Here is a 22,336-nt window from a genome sequence, read left to right as displayed (position 1 = left end):
GGATTTGAACTCATGACCTTCTGAAAGGCAGTCGGTGCTCTTCCCCACTGAGCCATCTCACCAGCCCGCTTCTGTCTTCTTTCTGTAACATTCACAGTGTTTAATTCTGTAGTCCAGAGTTAGTGGTATTACACATGTAGCTAGGTTCATAGATGCTTTTACCTTAGTAATAAGAACAAAGTATCTAATGCAGAGGTTTTCAACCTATAGGTCACAGCCCCTTTAGCAAACCTCTGTCCAAAAAATTGACAGTTCATACCAATGTCAAATTTACAGTTATGAAGTAATAACAACGAAAAAGTGTATGGTTGGGGTCACCACAACATAAGGAACTATATATTAAAGGGTCACAGTGTTACGGTTGAGAAGCATTGCCCACAACCACTCCCCACCCACTTTTGTTTGTGTGGGCACACCCCTGGCATGTGCATGAAGGAGGGTATCCCTCAAGACAGGGCCTCTCACTGAACCTGAAGCTCACTGTCTTTTGTTAAGCTTGCCAGGGAGCTCCCAGGATCCCCCAGTTCCTGCCTGTCCAGAATAAGAGGACAGGCAAGTATAGCCATGCCTAGCTTTAATGGGGGTGCTGGAGACTCAAACTCAGGTCCTCATGCTTGTACAGCAAAGCACTGTTGCCTGCTTCTTACAGACAGATCTCTTTACCCACATTTCCCTGTCTTTAGCCTTCTACTTGCACTGTCTTGACTGTGTGAATGTATGCATATATGTGTACACATTATTTTTATGAGTTTGAAACTTTATTCTCCTTTATATTTACATACTAAAATGTGTTTAAAACGGTACATATTATATAACACAGTAAAGTTAACAACTTCCTAATTTATTTTGGAAGCTTCTATTGAACCAGTCCTCTATCCTATTCTGTCAATTGAGGTCCTAGAATCAATCCTAGGTGACCTTCGCCCGCTCTGGTACATAGTTCACTCTAGAGCCAACTGTTCCTTTAACTGGTAGTTTGCCATGCTTAGATGCTGAGCGTGTGTCTTCCTGGTTTATATACTTACCAAATGGCGATGGTGTGGCCTGTCAGAGTAGTGTCCCTGAGGCCTCTTTATCCACTAGTGCTAGTTTGGGTGGCTCAGTTCTTCACTATGTTCTGTATTTTCCCTTAGCAACTAATAAACAGTGTTTGAGGCAATACAAGGACTCAGCTCCACGGGACATGGTTTCTTATTTAATGTACGCTCGTGATTCTTTCCTGATGCAGACTTTACCATGATTCTTAGAAATGGTGGTTTTCTCACTCCACACTTGCTCTGTATCCAGTCGTCTCTTGGCTTCTATGGCTGATGCAGACTTGTAAGAGCTTTCTCCATATTTCATGACTTGGCACTATTTTATCTGTGTGTTCTAATTGCCTGGTGGGCACTGACTTGTGGGCTTCTATATATTATGTTCATGTTTTGTTTAATTTCTTTCTTGTAACATTAAGTTTAAGGTCTTCTCACCTTCACCCTGCTCCACACAGAGAATGACCCATTTTTTTCCCAAAGAGCTCAGCAAAATATTAATTTGTTTTGTTTTTTAAGATGTGGCCTCAGGCTAGAGATATGTTTCAGCCATTGAGAACACTGACTGCTATTCCAGAGTACCCAGGTTCAATTCCCAGCACCCATTTGGCAGCTAACAGCTGGCTGTAATTTTAGTTCCTAGGGCACCTAGCACTCAGACACTCCATATACATGCAGACATACATGCAGGCAAAATACTCATGCACATAAAATAGAAATCTCAAATAAGGCAGAGTCTCACTACTTATTGAAGCTAACCTTCAGCTTGGTACAGTAATTCTGCCTTGACATCCTAAGTGTTGACATTCTAAGCACGCGCCACTACACCAGGTTTGAGCATTGTTCTTCTAAATTACACTAAACGACGTCGTTAGCGATAGCTGTGACACAGGAGCACTCAGCTAGGGCTAAGGCACGCTGGAGGTTCTTTAACAGACACTTTTGGATCTAAAACTTGAACAAGCAGTAAATCATTTTGCTTTTTGTGTACAAGAGAATACCTCAGTTTATGCTTTGGGTTTTGCAAGGCAGGGGTTAGTAGGGAAGAGGGTGTGAACTTTGATATGCAATTGATATGACAATTGCATCACTCTGTCTCTTGCGTGGACCCTTTGAAGCTCTGGTTAGCTTCCAGCTCTGGCTGTGCTCCTCTCAGTGGTCTGTCAGGGGTTGCTTTCTCAATTCTTCTAGATATCCCAGGACTTTGAAGAACTAGATGGTTTAAATCAATCTCTCTCTTCAGCAGGACTTCCTAGCCTAGGCTGGTCTCAAGCTCTTTATCAGAGGATGACCGTGATCTATAGTCCCACCCATCTCCCCTGCTGAGTGCTGGGACCACAGGCATCCACCACTATGCATCTTTTTTTATTTCTCATGTCAAAGGTCTCATTATTTAACCTTATAAACATGGTCTTGAGTTTTCTGAGTAGCTACGTGTTTTTATCTTATTTTTAACTGGTTCTTTGTTTGTGCTTTAAGGGTTACCATAATGAAAGACAAAGATACTAGGAAGAGTAAAGGTGTTGCATTTATTTTGTTTTTGGATAAAGACTCTGCCTTAAACTGCACCAGAGCAATAAATAATAAACAGGTAAGCTGTTCATTTCATCAAGGTTTTACCCAAAAGTCTCTGTGTTCATCTAACAAAAGCTATGGGACTGCAGGAGATCATCAAGTTTGATTAATTTCTGTAATTCAGGAGTGAATTTTTGCCTTTTGGAGAAAAGATGTCAGCATAGTACTGGATTATCAAAATGCTGGAAGAATCTTAAGAGAAAATTACAGCATAGAATCTGTTATATACTTACTGCAACAAGAAATGAGGAAACAGTATCTGATGGCTAGTTCTTGGTGACTATGACCCTGTGCATTTACATCTTTCTCTGACTTAGTTATTTGGTAGAGTGATAAAGGCAAGCATCGCCATTGACAACGGAAGAGCAGCTGAGTTCATCCGAAGGCGAAACTACTTTGATAAATCTAAGTGTTATGAATGTGGGGTGAGTAAACTTAGAACTCTGACTCTGCTATAATATAAGGTTTTCTTTGTGTTAGTCTTTTTTGCTGCCCACCAGTGGAGTATGTAGGGGGAGCACTTGGACAGTCACAGGACACAGGACTCCAAATGACCTGCCTGTTCTGTCACTTATACCCTTTTAACAGGTGGCTCCCTGAACCTCCAGCTAAGCTGGTGACATGCAAACTGCAACAGCTTTACACACGTACGTGTGCTGCATGCATGTCTACCACAACAATAATAAAGTTTAAAAGAAAGAATAGTGTCTAAAGATACTTGGAGTGGGATTATGGGCATAGCTGAGTGCCAGGGAGATTGCCTGGCACCCTGAAAGATAAGGAGTCATTCTCAGTATGACAAAGCAGAAAAACAAAAGAATACAAATACCTAGGGTAGGTGGTACACAAGAGTTTTCATAGTTTCTGAGCCTTCAAATTGTTTTCTACAACCACAAGGCTAATTATTTATCTTAGTGTCTGGAAAGGTTTTGAGTAAAGCATAGATTTCTGTTAACAGACATTGCATGAGTTTTGTTGTCTCTTCAAGGGTTTAGTCAGCAATGTTCACCATCAGTTTGATCGTATGACCCATCCTCCATAAGATAACAGACTGAACTTCTCTCGTAGTTATTTTTGGGACAGGATTGCAGAATGCTTCCAAGGCTGGTATTGAACCCGTAGCCTACACTGATTCTCCCTCCTTGTCATTCTAAGCAACCACAGCTTAATTGGTGTACAGAGCCAGCCCTGTCCCCCCAACCCCTCAGGACAGGGTTTCTCTGTATTCCCCTGGCTGTCCTGGAACTCACTCTACAGACTAGGCTGGCCTTGAACTCAGAAATCCACCTGCCTCTGCCTCCCAAGTGCTGGGACTAATGGTATGCACCACCACTGCCTGGCTTATTTTTAGTACCAAGAAAATTTCACTCTAAGTCTCCTAGCTGTTAGTTTCTTAAAATGTCTGCATAATGGGCTGGAGAAATGGCTCAGCGGGTGGGAGCACTGACTGCTCTTCCAAAGGTCCTGAGTTCAAATCCCAGCAACCACATGGTAGCTCACAACCATCCATAATGAGGTCTGATGCCCTCTTCTGGTGCGTCTGAAGACAGCTATAGTGTACTTGATATAATAGTAAATAAATCTTTAAAAAAAAAGAATGTCTGCATAATACTTGAACACCAGATCCAGACATATAATTGGAAAGACAGAGAAGCAATTTCTGCCAAACATTGTCATAGCTACAAAGTAACAGGGTAGACATGGCATCATCTACTTCTCTATTGCTGTGGTAAACACCAGGACCAAGGCAGCTTACAAAGGAAGGGTTGATTTGGGGCTTTCAATTCTAGAGGTCTAGGAGCCCACCACCATCCTGATGGGAGCATGGTAGTAGGCAGGCAGGGATGGCACTGGAGCAGCAGCTCACAGAAGGTCCAGAAACTGGAAACAGCAAGGGGGCACACCGGGGTTGGTGCCAGTCTTTGGAAACCTGAAACCCACTCCCAGTGACACACCTCCAATAAGCCACATTTTCTAATCCTTCCCCATTCGACCAATTGGGCACCAAGTATGCAAATACATGAACCTGAGGGAACATTCTCCTTCAGACAAGAACCTCCTTTCTCCAGCTGCCACCTTGTACCTCTGTTCCCCAAGAAAAGATACATTATAGGCAGGTCTGAGGACTAGAAAGGAAGCAAATGTGGTCAATTCATACTGTCTGAATCCTGTTAAAAGATTACTTTGAAACTATCCTAAAGTCCTAAGTTGTGTTTGTGAAAGAAGGTCTGGCGGTCCAGGAGGCTGTTAGCACGGAGTCCAGCTGTCAGGAGGCCCTTAAGCTACATACTGAGTTCTAGGCTAGCTGAGGCCAGGAGTCTCCATTAGATCTGTTTGTTTATTTAAGAACTTCTTTACTCTCCATGTTTATAGTGAATACAAATTGTCTGAGAAATGATAATCTTTTTTTTTTTTTTTTTTTTTGGTTAAAGATTTATTTATTTATTTTATGTACATGAGTACACACTGTAGCTACACAGATAGTTGTGAGCATTCATCTGGTTATTGGGAATTAACATTTTAGGACCTCTTGCTCCAGTCAACCCTGTTCACTCTGGTCGGGCCCGGCTCACTCCCGCAGACCCTGCTCGCCCTGCCCAAAGATTTATTTATTACATTATAAATAAGTACACTGTAGCTGTCTTCAGACGCACCAGAAGAGAGCATCAGATCTCATTATGGGTGGTTGTGAGCCACCATGTGGTTGCTGGGATTTGAACTCAGGACCTTCAGAAGAGCAGTTGGTGCTCTTACCCGCTGAGCCATCTCACCAGCCACAAAATGATACTCTTTTTGTTTATCAATTTAGACAGCTGTTATTGCCATGCCTTATACATTTTGTTGTTTACTATTTGGGGTTTTTTTGTTTATTTACTTTATCTCAATATGTAACCTTAGCTGACCTGGAACCCACTGGTAGACTACACCTAGCCTCAAATTCACAAAGAGATGCCAGCCTGTGTCTCTCAAGTTCTAGGATCAAAGTTGGATGCCACCATACCAGGGTCAATACTTTTTTTTTTTTCATAAAGACAATGCCTCCAACATAGGCTAGTCTTAAACTTGTTATATAGCAGCAGATGCCTTTCAGCCTTCTCTCCTCTCTCACTTCCTGGGTGCTGGGATTGCAGACATGTGTCACCACCCTGGGTTTACGTGTTGTAGGGGTGTCGAGTCCCGTGCTTTGTGTACACTGGGCAGGCACTACAGCAGCTAAGCTGCATCACATACCTACTCTGCATATTTATATAGTAATCTAATCTTCCCTCTAAAAACAAAATCTACTTAAATTTTATATCCTGTTTTTTCCGAAAGCAATTTTACTACTGACCTTTTCCTTTAGTGATATATGTTAACATCTTTTGTTACTATTATTTCAAAACACAATTCTCTCCACAGTAAATTAACAGTAAATGATAGTCTTGGATTCTGCCATATGCCAAGTACAAAGTACAGGTTATTTAAGGCATTGGGAAATATGTTTTTTCCCTCTGTTGAAATCTTACCTTAGTCTCTCCTACATAAGTTAACATTATACTATTGCATGTAGTTTAGTGAGCTAATGTACAGATTGTAATCCATAGTTCTGTGTTTTATAATTCAGTAGTCTACATGATTAGCAATCCAGCTCAGTAAAATAAAATGATAATTCAAGGCATATACTTTAAAAAAGAAAGAAAAATATCGTGTGGTGCTAGACAGAGCTCAAGCCCTGGGCTGGGCCCCGGGCCTGCAGGGCAGGTACTCTGTCACCGAGTTGTTTCCCCAGCATAGGCTTATTTTTAAAGCTGAACATTCAGCAACATCTTACAGGTTGGTAGAAATAATTTTATCCCCATTTATCAGGCTAATCTAAAATTTATATTAGTGTTGATGAGGCACGTAGAGTTCTTTTGTAGGGTAAAAGTTGAGGTTTAAAATGCCTGAGGGGGGTCTGGAGAGGTAGCTCAGCGGTTAAGAACGCGGACTGCTCTTCTGAGGGTCGTGTGTTCAAATCCCACCAGCCAAATGGTGGCTCACAACCATCCATTATGAGATCTGATACCCTCTTCTGGGATGTCTGAAGATAGCTACAGTGTACTTACATATAATAAATAAGCCTTTTAAAAAAAAAAAAAAGGTCTGAGGAAAGCATTCTACTTTGCTCCCTACTTATTACTGTAGCATGCTAGCACTAGAGTGTCCATGCTCTGCCTCCTCTATAGGGAAGGAACGGTGTGCTCCACAATGACATCCTGTTTCCTGGATTCTGATTCACTGGTCAGGGCGTGTTTCTATCAGTAACTGCAACTAGAGTGGTTCTTTTTTTTTTTCTTTTTTAATGTGAAACAAAAGGAAAGTGGACACTTAAGTTATGCCTGTCCTAAAAACATGCTTGGAGAGCGTGAGCCTCCAAAGAAGAAAGAAAAGAAGAAGAAGAAGAAAGTTCCTGAACCAGAAGAAGAAATGTATGTATGCCTTGCTCCCTGAGATGCTGTGCTGTTTCCCTTTTTGCTACCAGCTGACCAAATCTGGATTTTCTCTCTTTGCTGACCTAGTGAGGACGTAGAAGTGAGTGAAGAGGAAGGGGAGGACCCGGCCCTGGACAGTCTGAGTCAGGCCATAGCATTCCAGGTACTGACGTACTTGTTCTGAAGGGACTGGGGTCTGGGAACACTGCTCAGTGGTGACCACAGGCTTGGCAGGCTGGATTCCCAGCACTAGATAGCAAAGCAGGGCGCAGGGCGGAGCTTAGGCTCTCCGTGGATTTAAGAGAGCGCAGCTACAGCCTTTCAACCTACCTACCCAGAAGGCTGAAGTGAGGAACCACTGGAGCTGAGGAATTCAAGACCAGCCCAGGGACACAGAAAAAGGAGGGGGTGGAGTGAGCACACTGGTCCATACCTGTAAACTGAGCCTCACTTGAGGATGAAGCAGGAAGATGACGGATTAGCCTAGCCTGGACTACAGAGTGAAACCCTGTCTCAGAGACTGAATAAATCATAACACAAGGCACCGTGGTGTACTTCGTGTTCTTAGTGTTTGTTTGTATGGAGGGCGGGGAGGGCAGTGGTTTGTTTTGATTTGCTTTGAGACAGAGTTTCTTCTTTATGTAGCCTTGGCTGTCCTGAAACTCACACTGTAGAGCAGGCTGGCCTCTTAACTCACAGAGCTCTGCTTCCCTCAGCCTCCCCATTGCTGCGATTAAAGCCATGTCACACTACCACCTGGCTGGAGTTCATATATTTTTATTACTGCACTGATCATCTGTAATGGGAATTTCTGTTTCCCTCTCATGTCAAATTTGAGGCAACACATTATTCTAAGATCTTTGAATGAAAAAATTTAATTTGTCTTTCTGGATTATAAAGTCCCACATACTTTTAGTATGTTATTAATCTGTTTTCATTACAAAATTGGGCAGAAGTATTGATTTAGCCTGATGTGTTATCACATTTCTGTAATCCCAGCACATGTGAGGTAGAAATGAGTTCAAGGCGAGGCTGAACAATATGACGCCAATTCAGAAATTAATGTTTAAGGATTTCATTAAAAATTCTTTAGCACATCTAGAATCTTGCATAGGATGGAGCTAATCATCTTACATACTTGTCTTCTCACCTGAGAAGGCTGAGGCCAGTAGATCATGAGTTCAAGCCTAGCCTGGGTACCTAATAAGTTCTAGGCCAGCATAAGCTACATAGTATAACTCTGTGTCAAAACAAAACAAACCAGGAAAGAAATGGGAAAGAAAAGGAAAGAAAAGGTAGGAATTCAGTTTAGTTGGTAGCATGCACAAAGCCCTGGTTTTATTGTCCAGCACTGTATAGACCTAGGGTAGGGATGCAGCCCCAGCATCATGGAACTGGAGGCAAAGGCTCAGAAGTTCAAGGTCATCCTATAGGAAGTTCAACACTTCTCTCTTAGAGAAGAAAAAAAATCCCTTCAATAATTCTGAGTAGGACTATGATAGGGGACCAAATTTCTCAGTGTGGCCAGGAGGGTGGGAATGACTTGTGTCCTGGTAATTTTCCATGGTAAGGTAATTCTTTTGAATTAACATGATATGCTGTAAATAACTGGTTTTATTCTGCTTCTGAATTATACTACAGCAGGCCAAAATTGAAGAAGAGCAAAACAAATGGAGACCCAGCCCAGGGTGTCCCTCGACCTCAGATGATTCTAGACGACCAAGAATAAAGAAAAGTACATACTTCAGTGATGAAGAAGAACTTAGTGATTAAAATATTTATTTTGTAAATATTATTCAAATAAAGTCCTACTGTACCAAATGCAGTTGTGGAATAGAGACTGATTTTAGTATTTGAGAATAAGAACACTTAAAGCCAAATGGTATTTACTCTAATGTAGTTCAAAAGAAATTTTAAAATAATTTTGCAGCTGGGCAGTGGTGGCACACGCCTTTGATCCTACCACTTGCGGGGCAGAGGCAGGCAGATTTCTGAGTTCCAGGACAGCCAGGGCTACACAGAGAAACCCTGTCTAGAAAAAAAAAAAAAAAAGAATTCCCACTTTTTAATATTAAAAGCAGTAAAACTACAGAGGCAATCAAAGTACTGACCATTCATTCCACTAACAAAGAACATTAAAGGTGTCAGAGCCAGGTTCTGTACACCTGGAGTCCCAGCAGTTAGGAGACTGATGGAGGACTGACTACGAGTTCTAGAACAGAGTAGGCCACATAGGAAGACTGCTTCAAAATCAAGTTATCTCCCAAGGCTCAAGGAGGGAACGGGGCAGAAGGAGGGATACATTGTACTTCCAATTCATGCGTTAGTTATAAAACATGCCACAAGAACTGACTTGAAAGCACTGGAGATTGGGGGGGAGCTTTCAAGAGTTGTCCAAGAATGTTCAAGAGTTCGTCTTTTTTAGCTGAGCTACAGGAAACCTTATTACAAACAAAAATATCCACAAGAATGTGGTTCACAGTTTAGTAAGTGTCAAATATTATGTTCTACTCTCTGAACCAGAAATCTTGTTTTATTCCAGAATGCTAATCAGAAATGCAGGTATGCAGTCAAGTATGATGCACTCCTGTGATCCCATCATTGGGGAGGCCAAGGCAGCAGGATATAAAATTTGAGGCCAGGGGCTCAAGGCATGGATTAGCAGCTAAAGACTTATTCTTGGAGAGGACCTGGGTTCAGTACCCAGTACCCACGTGGCAGCTCACAACCATTGGGTACTCCAGTTTCAAGGTATCTGGATTCAGCCGCGCAGTGGTGGCTCATGCCTTTGATCCCAGCACTTGGGAGGCAGAGGCCAGCCTGGTCTACAGAGTGAGTTCCAGGACAGCCAGGGCTATACAGAGAAACCCTGTCTTGAAAAAACAAAACCAAACAAAACATATCACTTATAACAGAAGAAAAGTAAAAGCAAAAACGTTTCTACCTTGAGATGTAAATAAATGTGCTGGGCATGGTAGCACACATCTTGATCCCAGCATTACGGAGACAGAAGAAGGTGGATCCCTGAGTTTGAGGTCAGCATTACCCAAAACAAGCAGAAACCAAGGGAGGAAAAGAGAAAAGCTAGAAATGGAAATCGAAATTCAATGAAAGCAAAAGTTGGCTGTTTATATAAAACTGAGTCACCGCCAGGCAGTGGTGGTGCACGCCTTTAGTCCCAGCACTTGGGAGGCAGAGGCAGGTGGATCTCTGAGTTCGAGGCCAGCCTGGTCTACAGAGTGAGTTCCAGGACAGCCAGCACTAAACAGAGAAACCCTATCTCAAAACAAACAAACAAACAAAAATGAATAAATAAAACTGAGTCACCATTTGGTGATGGGTGGATGGACAGACAGAATGTGAAAGAAAAGGCGGTACAACCAACCTACAGTAACAAAAATAGGTAGGACTTGGAACAGCCAACTATTCCACTATACTAGATGCATAAAATGGAGTAGAATGTCTTGCGAGGCACAGGCTACCATAACGTAAGAAAGAAATATGGGCTGCCTATGTAGGTTTTAGTTACAACTATAACAAAAACCTCAAATGTAGTGACTTAAAACGATATAGACATACCAGGTTTCAGTCATATAGCTTGGAAGTCCAGTCTCCTGAAAGTTTTGACATTCCACTAGGGTGATCTGAACTGCATTTCTCTCTGTGGGCTCCAGGGCCCATGTATCCTTGCCTGTAGTTTCTGGAGGAGTTTGCATTCCTTGGCTTAGGAACCCCTCCCTTCTCCAGCTACAAAGCAAGCGAGGACAGGCTACACCACTGAGCATGCCCCATCTTTCAATCACTTTTTAAAATCCTAATCATTTGGCCAGGCTCTCCTGGATAGACCAGGAGATTCTTTCATTCAAAGTCCTTAATTTAATCTATGTCTGCCAAATCTTTTGCTAGATAAAGTACCATTCATAGGCTTTAGAAGGTAGGACATGAATATCGTTAGGTCATTTTTCCTACCACATCTTCCAACAACCGAGTTACTATTTTAAAAACCTGGGGCTGGGATTGAATCGCAGAGGCACAGTATATGTTCGACAGGCACAGTGCCCTGGTTTTAGACCTCTGCACCAAAACAATTGCATTAATTATCTATACACAAAATGTCATGATGGTTTCACTCATGGATTCTTCCAAACATTTAAAAAGAAATCCTTGTGGACCAACCTTCCACAAGTATTTCTGGAAATGGAGAAGGAACACTTGAAGTCATCTATAAGGCTTTTAGCAACCTAATACTAAATGCCAGACAAAGAGCCTACGAAAGCTACAGAATAAATACGCCTTCTGAAGATAAGCACAAAATACAGCCCAAAACCTGACTTATAGCAATGTACAAGACTGCCTTGACATTTAAAAGTTAGCATATCATTTTAATAGAATAAAAGGTAAAACATGATTTTGATAGAAGGAAAAGAGTATCCCATAGTAACTCCTAACACCGGATCTCCGCAAACTTGGACAAGGAGCATGCAATAGCAGTGGCCTTCCCTCTCAGAACAAGGCCAAGAGCTTTATTCTCCCATTTTCAGCTTGGCACTCGTGATTTTTTTAGCCAGTACAGTCTGTCAAGGAACAAAGAAAAACCTCCCAAGAAACCTACAAAAAAAGGCAGCAGAACTAATAAGTTGTACAAAAGCATGTGATTCGGGGTTAAGATACAAAAATAAAAGAACAAAACAGGGCCAGTAAGATTACGGCTCAGCAGGTTAAGGTGCTTGCTGCGAAAACCTGGAAACCCGAGTTCAATCTCTGGAACCCTCGGAAACATGCATGGAAGGAGAGAACCGACTCCACAAACTTGTTCTCTCGCCTCTACATATGCCCCCCACACACCATTTATTTATTTTCTGTGAGTACATTGTCACACTATTCAGACACCAGCAGAGGGCATCAGATACTAATACAGAGGGTTCTGAGCCACCATGTGGTTGCTGGGAACTGAACTCAGGATCTCTGGAAGAGCAGTCAGAGCTCTTAACTACCAAGCCATCTCTCCAGACCCATTTTAAAAAAAAGAAAGAGCCGGGCGGTGGTGTTGCACGCCTTTAATCCCAGCACTTGGGAGGCAGAGGCAGGCGGATTTCTGAGTTCGAGGCCAGCCTGGGCTACAGAGTGATTTCCAGGACTGCTAGGGCAATCCAGAGAAACCCTGTCTCGAAAAACCAAAAAATAAAAATATAAATAAATAAATTAATTAATTAATTAATAAAAGAAAGAGAAGAAAAGAAAACAGAGAGAAAAAGAAATAAAAAAGAAAGGAAGAAAGAAAATTTTGCAAAAGTAATATTTTGCACATTGAAATATGCAACCATTGCAGAAGGACATCTTGAAAGGTCAAAATAAATGGAAAGGCATCCCATCAGTTGGTAGATGGAAGGTTTGCTAGATTATAATGGTAGTGTCCCCCTAGCTGAAATATAAATTCAATGCAATACCTATTAAAATTCTAATGGGATTATTACTTTCAAAATTGACAAGTTAAGCCTAAATATGGAAATAAAACATAGCCAAAAGCAGTTGGGAAAGACCAAACTTAGAGGAGTTACCTGTCGTAACTTTTAAACCTTCACATAAAGCTGGAGCAGTTCAGAGACTACCAGGGACATGAGGCTGGACAAGCTGGGCAAACAAAGTAGCTATGGTGAAACCTCTGACAAGCTCCCTGGTCATCCAGGAGGGAGATCATCTTCATCCATGTTGCCAGCACAATCCTGCGTTGACATTCATCAGGATGCACTTGGAAACAAAGCTTGAGGCCACTAAATGAACCACAACTAGAGCTCCCTTCTGATAAAACCAAATCCCTAGGAAGGGCAAATCCAAATGGGACCAGCCTATTTCCCCTGTGGAGGTTAAATGCTGTAATCTCGGCAGTTAGGAGGCAGAAGCAGGAAGATTGCTACAAGGTTGCTGCTCTGTGTAACAAGTTATAGACCAGGAAGGGCTAAACCTGAACAATTTCTCAAAGGAAGGGGGGGAGGGGCAGAAGGGAAAAAGGAGGGAAGGGGAAGGGGGAGACAAATAGAAGAGGAAGAAGGGAAGGAGGAAAAGGAGACAGAAAAAGAGGAAGAGATAGAGGAGAAGGGGGAAGGGATAAGGAAGATGTGGGGGAGCAGGAGAAGGAGAGCTTGCTTGCTCTGAGACTGCTTGCTCTTCTTTCAGAAGAGGAGAGTTCGACTCGGGAGGCAGAGGCAGGTGGATTTCTAAGTTCAAGGCCAGCCTGGTCTACAGAGTGAGTTCCAGGACAGCCAGGGCTACTCAGAGAAACCCTGTCTCGAAAAACCAAACCAAACCAAACCAAACAAAACAGAAGAGGAGAGTTCGGTACCCAGTACCTGTTAATGGCTCACACCTGACTGCAGTTCCAACGTGAGAGGATACAACACCCTCATTTGCCCTCCTGGGGCACAAGCACATACCCACACAGAGACACAGAGACACACAAATGATTATCAGATTCTACAAACAAAGGAGTCTCCAATAACATAATTGCTGCTAGACCCAAACTCAGCAGTGCTCATAGGACCATGTCAGAGCCCGTAAACAGCTCACATTCTCCTCCACTTGAACCTACCACAGAAAGTCACTAGGCGCACGAAGAACCTGATTCAATCGCAAAATCAGTGATGCCGGTCATGAACAATTTGGATCTTCTCTCACCAAAACACATATAAATATCAAGTTTTGGATAGTCAAGGTAAAGAGCAGAAGAAATTTCCAACCTGGGTATAATCCTAGCATTGTGAGTTCGGGGTCAGCCTGGGCTACACAGTGAGACTCTTGTCTTACAAAGAGAGGCATCGGGTCTTTCTGCGTAGCTCTGGCTGGCCGGATTGGTAGCCCAAAGTTCCCTGAACATGCAGTAAGCATGTTTTTGTCTCTGCAGTGCTTGGAAGACAGGCATGTGCACGTTGCCTACCCTGCTTTAAGTGTACGTTGGAAACCATTAACTACCTTCTCTGATACACTGGATGCTGCTATGCAGGTTTTTCAAGAAGCGTAGCTCCTACCTCTTAATGTTCTCTGGCTTCTAGAAACTCAAAAGTCTCTACCCCAATGTTAGACACATAAAAAAGACCAGAGAATTTCCCAATGGTCAATTTTAGATGGTTGGCAGTGCATCTCAGCTGCTGGGATATTTCTTCAGTGTGTGCCAGGCCCTGGGTTTACATAAACCAGGTGCAGTGGTACATACCTGTAATTCTAGCAACTAATGAGGTGGAGACAGGAGAATCATTAGTTTAAAACAATCCTTGGCTACGTAGCAAGTTGAAGGCCAGACTGGGCTAAAAATCCTGCTTCAAGCCGGGCAGTGGTGGTGCAGTATGCCTTTAATCACAGGACTTGGGAGGCAGAGGCAGGCAGATTTCTGAGTTCAAAGCCAGCCTGGTTTACAGAGTGATTTCCAGGACAGCCAGGGCTACACAGAGACACCCTATCTCAAAAAACAAAAACAAAAACAAAACAAAACAAAACAAAAAATCCTGTCTCAAAATTAAATGAATATATGTATTAAATCAGTCAATAAATAAATATAAAATAAAAGTGTTAAATATCTTTCCTCATCTTAGGCCAAGCCTAGAGTCTGATAGTGGGTAAACTATAACAGTATGTCTGTATCTAACCCAGAAAACCCGTTCTTTTTTCTTTTTTTTTTCTGGGGAGAGGAGGAGGAACAAGACAGGAGTTTATGTAATTCAGGCTGGCCTCAAACTCACTATGTACCAGAGGATTACCTTAAACTAATTTCCCTCTACCTCCTGCTAAGACTACAGGCAGGTGTTATACCATGCCCAGGCACATTCAAATCCTTTTGTAGTGCCAGGGAAATGTTAGAGATTCCCCCTAAAAAACAGACAGAAGCCTATCTGATGTAACTTACAATAGGGCCTTTTTATTGGAGCTAGCTAGGTCCAGTAGGCTTATCAGGTTGCTTCACAGCCTATCCTCTGTCTCATTCCTTAAGGAACAAATGGGGAAATACTGTGATAAATGTTGCTTCTAAAGCCAAATAATCCAATATATCAGTCTAGAATGTTGTATGTGTGGTGGTTTGAATAGATAAGGCCCCCTCCCCACGCCTGTAGACTCACGTGTTTGAAGGTTTGGCCCATAGGGAGTGAGTGGCATTATTAGGAGGTGTAGTTTTGGAGTAAGTCTGGCCTTGTTAGAAGAAGCATGTCTCCTATGCTCAAGGTACACCCCAGTGTGGCTCACAGTCTCCTTCTGCTGCCTGTAGATCAAGGTGTAGAGCTCTCAGCTCCTTCTCCAGCACCATATCTGCCTGCATGTCACCAGGCTTCCCGACATGATGAGAATGGACTGAACCTCTGGAACTGTAAGCCAGCCCCAGTTAAATGTTTTCCTTTATGAGAATTGCCATGGTGTCTCTTCACAGTAATAGAAACCCTAAGACTGTGTGTGTGTGTGTGTGTGTGTGTGTGTGTGTTCAGCTATACGTAGACATAGACATAGAATGAGCATAATTCTGTATTTAAATTATTTATGAGAGCGCCACAGTCAAGAGTCCTCACACAGACACAAGATATGATGACGTTAACTTTGTAAGTGGAACCTGAGCTCTGGAACTCAAGTCAAGTTTATAAAGGAAACAGTTTATACCTGAAAAGAAAACTTCTTTGAATCCAGCAATGAGGGCTGAAGGTAGCCATTTATGTAACCTGGTCTAATGGGTCTGTCTACTGCATGTGTCCAATGAGGGGAGAGTGGCTTGAGCAGACGAATTTCCCCAAGAGTGAATTTCTCTTCAGAATAAGGCATGTGGAGGAGGAGGTGGCTGCTAATTTGTACTTGAATAACTCTTATTTTTAAAGTGTCCAAAATCCCATTTTAATAGTTTATCCCTGTGTGGTTCTTCTTCCAGGAGTGTACTGTCAGACTCTAAAATGTACCTTACTTTCAGAGCGTCTCTCTGCTAACTCTTGGCGATTAAAGCTGATAGAAACTATTTCATAACCAGGGAGTGGTGGTGTACTTTTGAGAGGCAGAAGCAGGTGGATCTCTGTGACTTAAGTCCCAGACTGGTGTACTTTGTGAGTTCCAGGTCAACCAGGACTACGTAGTGAGAGCTCAGTATATTATTGGATTTTAAAAACAAACAAACAAAAAAAAATGAAGCAAACAAAAAACAAAACACTCAACTCTGCTTCATACTGGCTGGTCCTGGAATTCTTTTCTGCATCAAAGCCATGTTTTACCTGAGTTGAGATCCCTGTGAGATAAGAGAAGCCAGACTGTAACCCAATCACATGGAGCTATGACAGCGTCTCCATTTCCACAGCTGACATCTTCTGGGGTTCATCCAGAATCCCTTAATAGCATTGTTGCCTCAGGAGCCCTCTCACAGACAAGACTGTATATACTTGTGAACTATGAAATAATTTAAAAACTTCCTTTCAGCCGGGCAGTGGTGGCACACGCCTTTAGTCTCAGCACTTGGGAGGCAGAGGCAGGCAGATTTCTGAGTTCGAGGCCAGCCTGGTCTACAGAGTGAGTTCCAGGACAGCCAAGGGCTACACAGAGAAACTGTCTCGAAAAACCAAACCAAACCAAAACAAAACAAAAAAACTTCCCTTCAAACAAATAACAACAAAAAAGGGCAGAAGGAGAAGGAGAAGGAGGAGGAGGAGGAGGAGAAGAGAGAAGAAGGAGGAGGAGGAGGAGGAGGAGGAAATAAATAAATAAATAAATAAATCTGGGGCTGGAGAGATGGCTCAGCGGTTAAGAGCACTGACTGTTTTTTCAGAGGTCCTAAGTTCAATTCCCAGCAAACACATGGTGGCTCACAACCATCTGTAAAGGGATCTGATGCCCTCTTCTGGTACATCTGAAGACAGTGACAGTGCACTCACATAAAAGAAAAGAGAAGAAAGAAAGAAAAAGAAATGAGTAATCTTCTATCCACTACACCTGGGAAGGGTGAGAGAGAGAGAGAGAGAGAGAGAGAAAGAGAGAGAGAGAGAGAGAGAGAGAGAGAGAGAAAGAGAGAGAGAAAGAGAGAGAGAGAGAGGAGAGAGTCTAAAGAGATAGGGTCTAAAGAGATAGAGCCTAAAGAGTTAGGGCCTAAAGAGATAGGGTCTAAAGAGTTAGGGTCTGGGCTGGTGAGATGGCTCAGCGGGTAAGAGCACCAATTGCTATTCCAAAGGTCATGAGTTTAAATCCCAGCAACCACATGGTGGCTCACAACCACCCATAATGAGATCTGATGCCCTCTTCTGGTGTGTCTGAAGACAGCTACAGTGTACTTATAATAAACACATAATAAATAAATCTTTTTTTAAAAAAAAAAGAGTTAGGATCTAAAGATTTAGGGTCTAAAGAGTTAGGGCCTAAAGATTTAGGGTCTAAAGAGATAGGGCCTAAAGAGATAAGGGGCTAAAGAGTTAGGGCCTAAAGAGATAGGGCTAAAGGTAGAGAGTTCATTATCATGACAAGTTAGCTCATTCTTAGGATAAGTTAGTAAGATTTGCTGTGCTCTTAAAAGAAGTATAAATTGGGCAGACTCATGTCTGCTTTAGGTAAAGGCTTATATAAAAGAAGGGAACAGTATGAGTGGATGGAAAAGTTTTAGTTTCTGCTCTTTATATAAAAGTTGTATAGGGCAGGGCCATACTGTAAAACACAGACAGATTATGGCATAAAAGACAATTTACGAAACATTGTGAGCATATTGAATCAGTAGGTAATAAAATACAAGGATTATATTTCTGTTAAAAGTTTGTTTGGATTATAATCGTTTTTTTTTTACTTTGAAACTGCATTGTCTGCTGTCAGCCTGTGCACAAACTAGAGGTGCCTGACTAGATATAATCATTTGGCTTGCAATATTCAGGTGTGCTCAGCTATGATGTAATCATTTGGATTTTAATGTTATACTACAGGAAAGGTTCATCACTGACTACAAGGAAATAAGGGGAGTTTAAAATGAATTTTACGAAGTACTTGTTGAGAGTCTTGGATAATGATTAAGGAAAATCTGAAACTGTATGTGTTTGAATGTTCTGAATTTCTGTGTAAATAAAGATGGCTTGAAGTGGTGGTGCACGCCTTTAATCCCAGCACTTGGGAGGCAGAGGCAGGCGGATCTCTGAGTTTGAGGCCAGCCTGGTCTACAGATTGAGTTCCAGAACACCCAGGGCTATACAGAGAAACCCTGTCTCAGAAAAACAAAACAAACAAACAAACAAACAAACTCCAGACAAAAAAGACAGCTTGAGCTATTCCAGGGCCACTCGCTTGAACGACAAGAAGTGGCCAGAGCTTTCTTTTCGATGACGCTACTTCTCTTTTGGGCTACTGAACTCATGGACAAGGGCTCCACCAGGTAGAGTCAAAGACACAGCTAAGTCTTGTTTTGTCCTGCTTTGTCCAGTTGAGCATACAGCTCCCCAGTTGCATCACAGACAACAGTGACAGTTCCAACACCAAATTCAAATATCCTGACTAGAGGGGCTGGAGAGATGGCTTAGAGGTTAAGAGCACTGGCCTCTCTTCCAGAGGTCCCCAGTTCAATTCCCAGCAGCCACTTGGTGGCTCATAGGAATCTATAATGAGATCTGGTGCCTTCTTCTGGCCTGCCGGCAGAATGCTGTATATATAAGAAATGTGCCAATAAAAAAAAAAAAATAGAAGAAGATACAAATATCCCGACCAAACATCATTAGCACCAACACACTACTACTCTATTGCTGCAATTTTAACAAATTATAGGAACAAAGGTTCCTCTTATGTGCTCTTCTAACCCTCACACTAACACATTGTTCCTCAAATGTAACAATCCATCAGGAATTCTAAAAAGTAGCAGTATATACATTGGTGTTTTGAATATGCCTGGCTCATGAGAAGTGGCATTATTAGGAGGTGTGGCCTTGATGGAAGAGTTGTGACCCTGTTGGAGGAAGTGTGTCACTGTGAGGGTAGGCTTGGAGGGATCCTAGTGCTCAAGCTCCATCCAGTGTCAAAGGGACAGTCTCCTGCCTGCCTTGGGAATCAAGATATAGAGCTCTCAGCTCCTCCAGCACCATGTCTGCCTGGACATTGCCATGCCTCCCGCCATGATGATCATGGACTGAACCTCTGCAACAAACTGTAAGCCAGCCCCCATTAAATACTGTCCTTTGTAAAAGATGCCTTGGTCATGGTGTCTCTTCACAGCAATAATACCCTAACAATACTAAATACCAGTAGTAATGAAAGAGTTAAAATATTAAACACTCGTGTGAAGTATATACCTCCTTAAGTCTGGTGCAAACAATTTTAGCTGAAACAAAACTGAAAATCAAAAACAAACAAAACACCCAGACACACGTATGATCATTAATTACTTGGGGAAAATATATTAAGACCTTTCTTTCCTGGATTTTAATCTCCAACAGTGGGGCTGTCCTTCCACTATTTTTTTTTTTTTTTTTTTGGTTTTTCTAGACAGGGTTTCTCTGTGTAGCCCTGGTTGTCCTGGAACTCACTCTGTAGACCAGGCTGGCCTCAAACTCAGAAATCTGCCTGCCTCTGCCTCCCAAGTGCTGGGATTAAAGGCGTGCACCACCACCGCCTGGCCCACGTTTATTTTTTATGAAATAACTCCAAATTAGCATGCATTCCCTTGCATTTGTTTGGTCCATGAAGCCCTTTCTCCCATGGAGACTCTGTATTTATGCCACACATGAGAGGGATAGGAAATGAGAGAAAATGTTCATTTTCTATTCATCTGCATCACATCTATTCATCTGTATCTTCCTTACTTGAAGGTTGTAATCCAAGACTGTTGGGAAGCTTCGAGGAAACAGCCCACAGACGAGACCATTTCAGCAGGCAGAGATCGCAGCGCTAAAGGAACCATTTCAGCAGGCAGAGATTGCAGGGCGAACGGAACCAGCTCCAGCTGTTTTAATGCCTCTCTCTGTATTGTCCCGAGAGATGGATGAAGGCCTTTACAGATTGTTAGACAAGAGCTAAGGCCACAAGTAAGAGCCAGAGCCGGATACAGAGAATGTTGTGAGCAGGTCAGCAAGGCCTCGGGAAAGAAAACAAAAGCAGAAACAGAGATTGGCACAGAACAGAAGCTGTGCTGTCCAATGACAACAAGAGCTAATGGAGATGGATAGAAAAGAGAGTCCTGAGGAAAATCCGGGTTAAATCAGTTTGAACTAAAAGAATCAAACCAAGGGAAATTTTTAAAAAAGACCTCTGTAGAATCCAGTAGAGATGTGCTGTGTAGTCTGTAGTCTGACTTCCAGTGAACTCACAGTCACACTGTAACAAACCTGGTATGTGTGTTCATGTGCCTGTATGTGTATGTGCGCATGTGCTCGGGGATGTGTGCGAATGCACCACCTTGCTCAAGCTAGGAAAATGCTCTACCACTAACTGAAGGAAACCGGCCCGCAGTTTCACTTCATACCGTGGGTTATTCACGAACTGGGGAAGTCGAGATTCTGTGGAAATAAGCGGGTTAGAAGAGACAAGGAAGTGACACCAAGAAAGAATGCTTATCAAGGTGTAATCTTTACTTAGTGAAACGGGATATTTATACTTGAGGCGAAACAGTCATGTCTTTTAGCACATAAGTGAGAACAGGAATCGAGCATATCAAAGCGAGGACTCCAGGCAGGAGGGCGGATCAAAGTTTTAGTCCATTTTGAATACTGGGCTCCCGGTACTGGCTTAATCTCTAGCTGGCTCCAGACCCCTGGTGAGCCGAGCCGAGCTGCTGTCTCGAGCGTTCATTGAGACCCCTCAATGTGGTAACCACATCTCTACCATCAAACCTGACATTTGATAGAATCCAACATGAGATCCTATGGTCAAATACTTTGATTTTCTTCCTTAAATACTTGCACCACCCGTCTGTATCTTGAACACACTCAGGTGTTTGCACAGTTGTGTGGTTTTGCATTCTGCCTCACCACTAGGGTGTAGGAACTCTGCAGGGTAGATGAAGCTGGCTGGGCTCAAGGGAAGTACTGATCTCAGGGGGATGGGAAACCATAACCTAAGAAGTGGGAAGTCGAAGCTGGGGTTCCCTGACTGGTGTATCCAGTTATCACTGGAAACTGTGCAGAAGAGTCAGATCGGAGGGTTGGGGGATCCATGGGTCTATGATGAGGAGCTGGGGCTGGAGGCCCCTAAACTCCTGGACATCCAGATGCAGCTGAGGGGTCCCAGGGTAGGGGGAACTCTAGCTTAGCTCATCAGAGATTGTCCCTATCTTAGCAGCGGTTGTCTGGGAGTGCAGAAGGGCCTTCTTCAGGAGACTTAGGTGTGCAGCTCTGTAGACAAAGGCTCTCTCCATGCTCACCGTGGCAGTTCTTAATGACAGAGACAGTCTTTAGTTCCAAACTGTTTATTGCTTGTTCATCCTGGGAAACAGGTGCATACCACCTCCTCAATGTGGACCAGAGATTAAATACCTTTTGCAGGAAGGAATGTCCGGGAAGGCAAGCTTATTGGCTAAACCTTCAGGGCCTCTAGATACCTCAACAGCATGGAGAACTCTGTTCTGATCTACATGAAGGTCACATTCCTATGTAGGGTGCGTGGTCACTGACTGGGGCCTGGTTGGAAGCAGGTGAAACAGCTTTCAGGTTCCTGGGCTTCGAGCCCACTCAACCTTACCAAGTTTCCTGGCATGGTCCACTGCCCTACACAAGTGCTAAGCCAGAAAGCATGTGAATGTGTGTGAATCTGTCTCTATTGTCAGGGTACGTGATCTGCCGGAGATAAATCAGCAGAGCCCTATTGTCTCCAGTTATGAACAGCAGGAATGGGTTCATTCACAAAGACTCGGCCAATGGCTGTTTCTAAACATAGGAAAACATTTATCACCTTTCTTAGGACCAGTGAGATTCCCAGCTTTGACTTCAGATAAGTGAGGTAGCGAACCTTAGCCCTGCTGGCAACTGTTGGTCCCACACTAGGACCTCACAACGAGCTTTACCTGGGAACGGCTCATGGATTACTGTATTTGCTTATTTGTTTTTCTCATGTGTCTGTATTCACATATATCAGGGCTAATGAAGAGCTCCTAAGAGTGTTCGCAATAACAGAGTTTCAAATATTGTTTGCCCTGTTATTCAGGACTAATGAGCTCACTTGCAGAGAGGGTTGCCAGTGGGTTTAGATAATATCCCCATCTCAGTTAACTTGTGTAGGAGCGGGAATAAAGGGCAGGTTATGCATATGCCAAGAGATACAGTCTCAGGCAGAGGCAGATGGATTTCTGAGTTCGAGGCCAGCCTAGTCTACAAA

At 42.9% G+C, this 22,336-nt stretch overlaps 1 protein-coding gene across 4 annotated transcripts in view; it reads left to right on the top strand.

Annotated features, from left to right (window-relative positions):
* Positions 1–8,882, top strand: part of Zcrb1 (zinc finger CCHC-type and RNA binding motif containing 1) — a 14,550-nt gene extending 5,668 nt beyond the window's left edge. For all 4 annotated transcript variants that reach the window (XM_031353483.1, XM_031353503.1, XM_031353493.1 and 1 more), the window contains 5 exons: positions 2,511–2,622; positions 2,924–3,031; positions 6,942–7,054; positions 7,145–7,220; positions 8,699–8,882. In XM_031353483.1, coding sequence (XP_031209343.1) covers positions 2,511–2,622; positions 2,924–3,031; positions 6,942–7,054; positions 7,145–7,220; positions 8,699–8,830 — 541 coding nt within the window. In that variant the 3' untranslated portion in view covers positions 8,831–8,882. The remainder of the gene's footprint in view (positions 1–2,510; positions 2,623–2,923; positions 3,032–6,941; positions 7,055–7,144; positions 7,221–8,698) is intronic.
* Positions 8,883–22,336: the final 13,454 nt, after the last annotated feature.

The sequence above is a fragment of the Mastomys coucha genome, unplaced genomic scaffold (assembly GCF_008632895.1).
Source record: "Mastomys coucha isolate ucsf_1 unplaced genomic scaffold, UCSF_Mcou_1 pScaffold11, whole genome shotgun sequence".
Lineage (NCBI taxonomy): Eukaryota > Metazoa > Chordata > Mammalia > Rodentia > Muridae > Mastomys > Mastomys coucha.
This window is presented reverse-complemented; position numbering and strand designations above follow the sequence as displayed.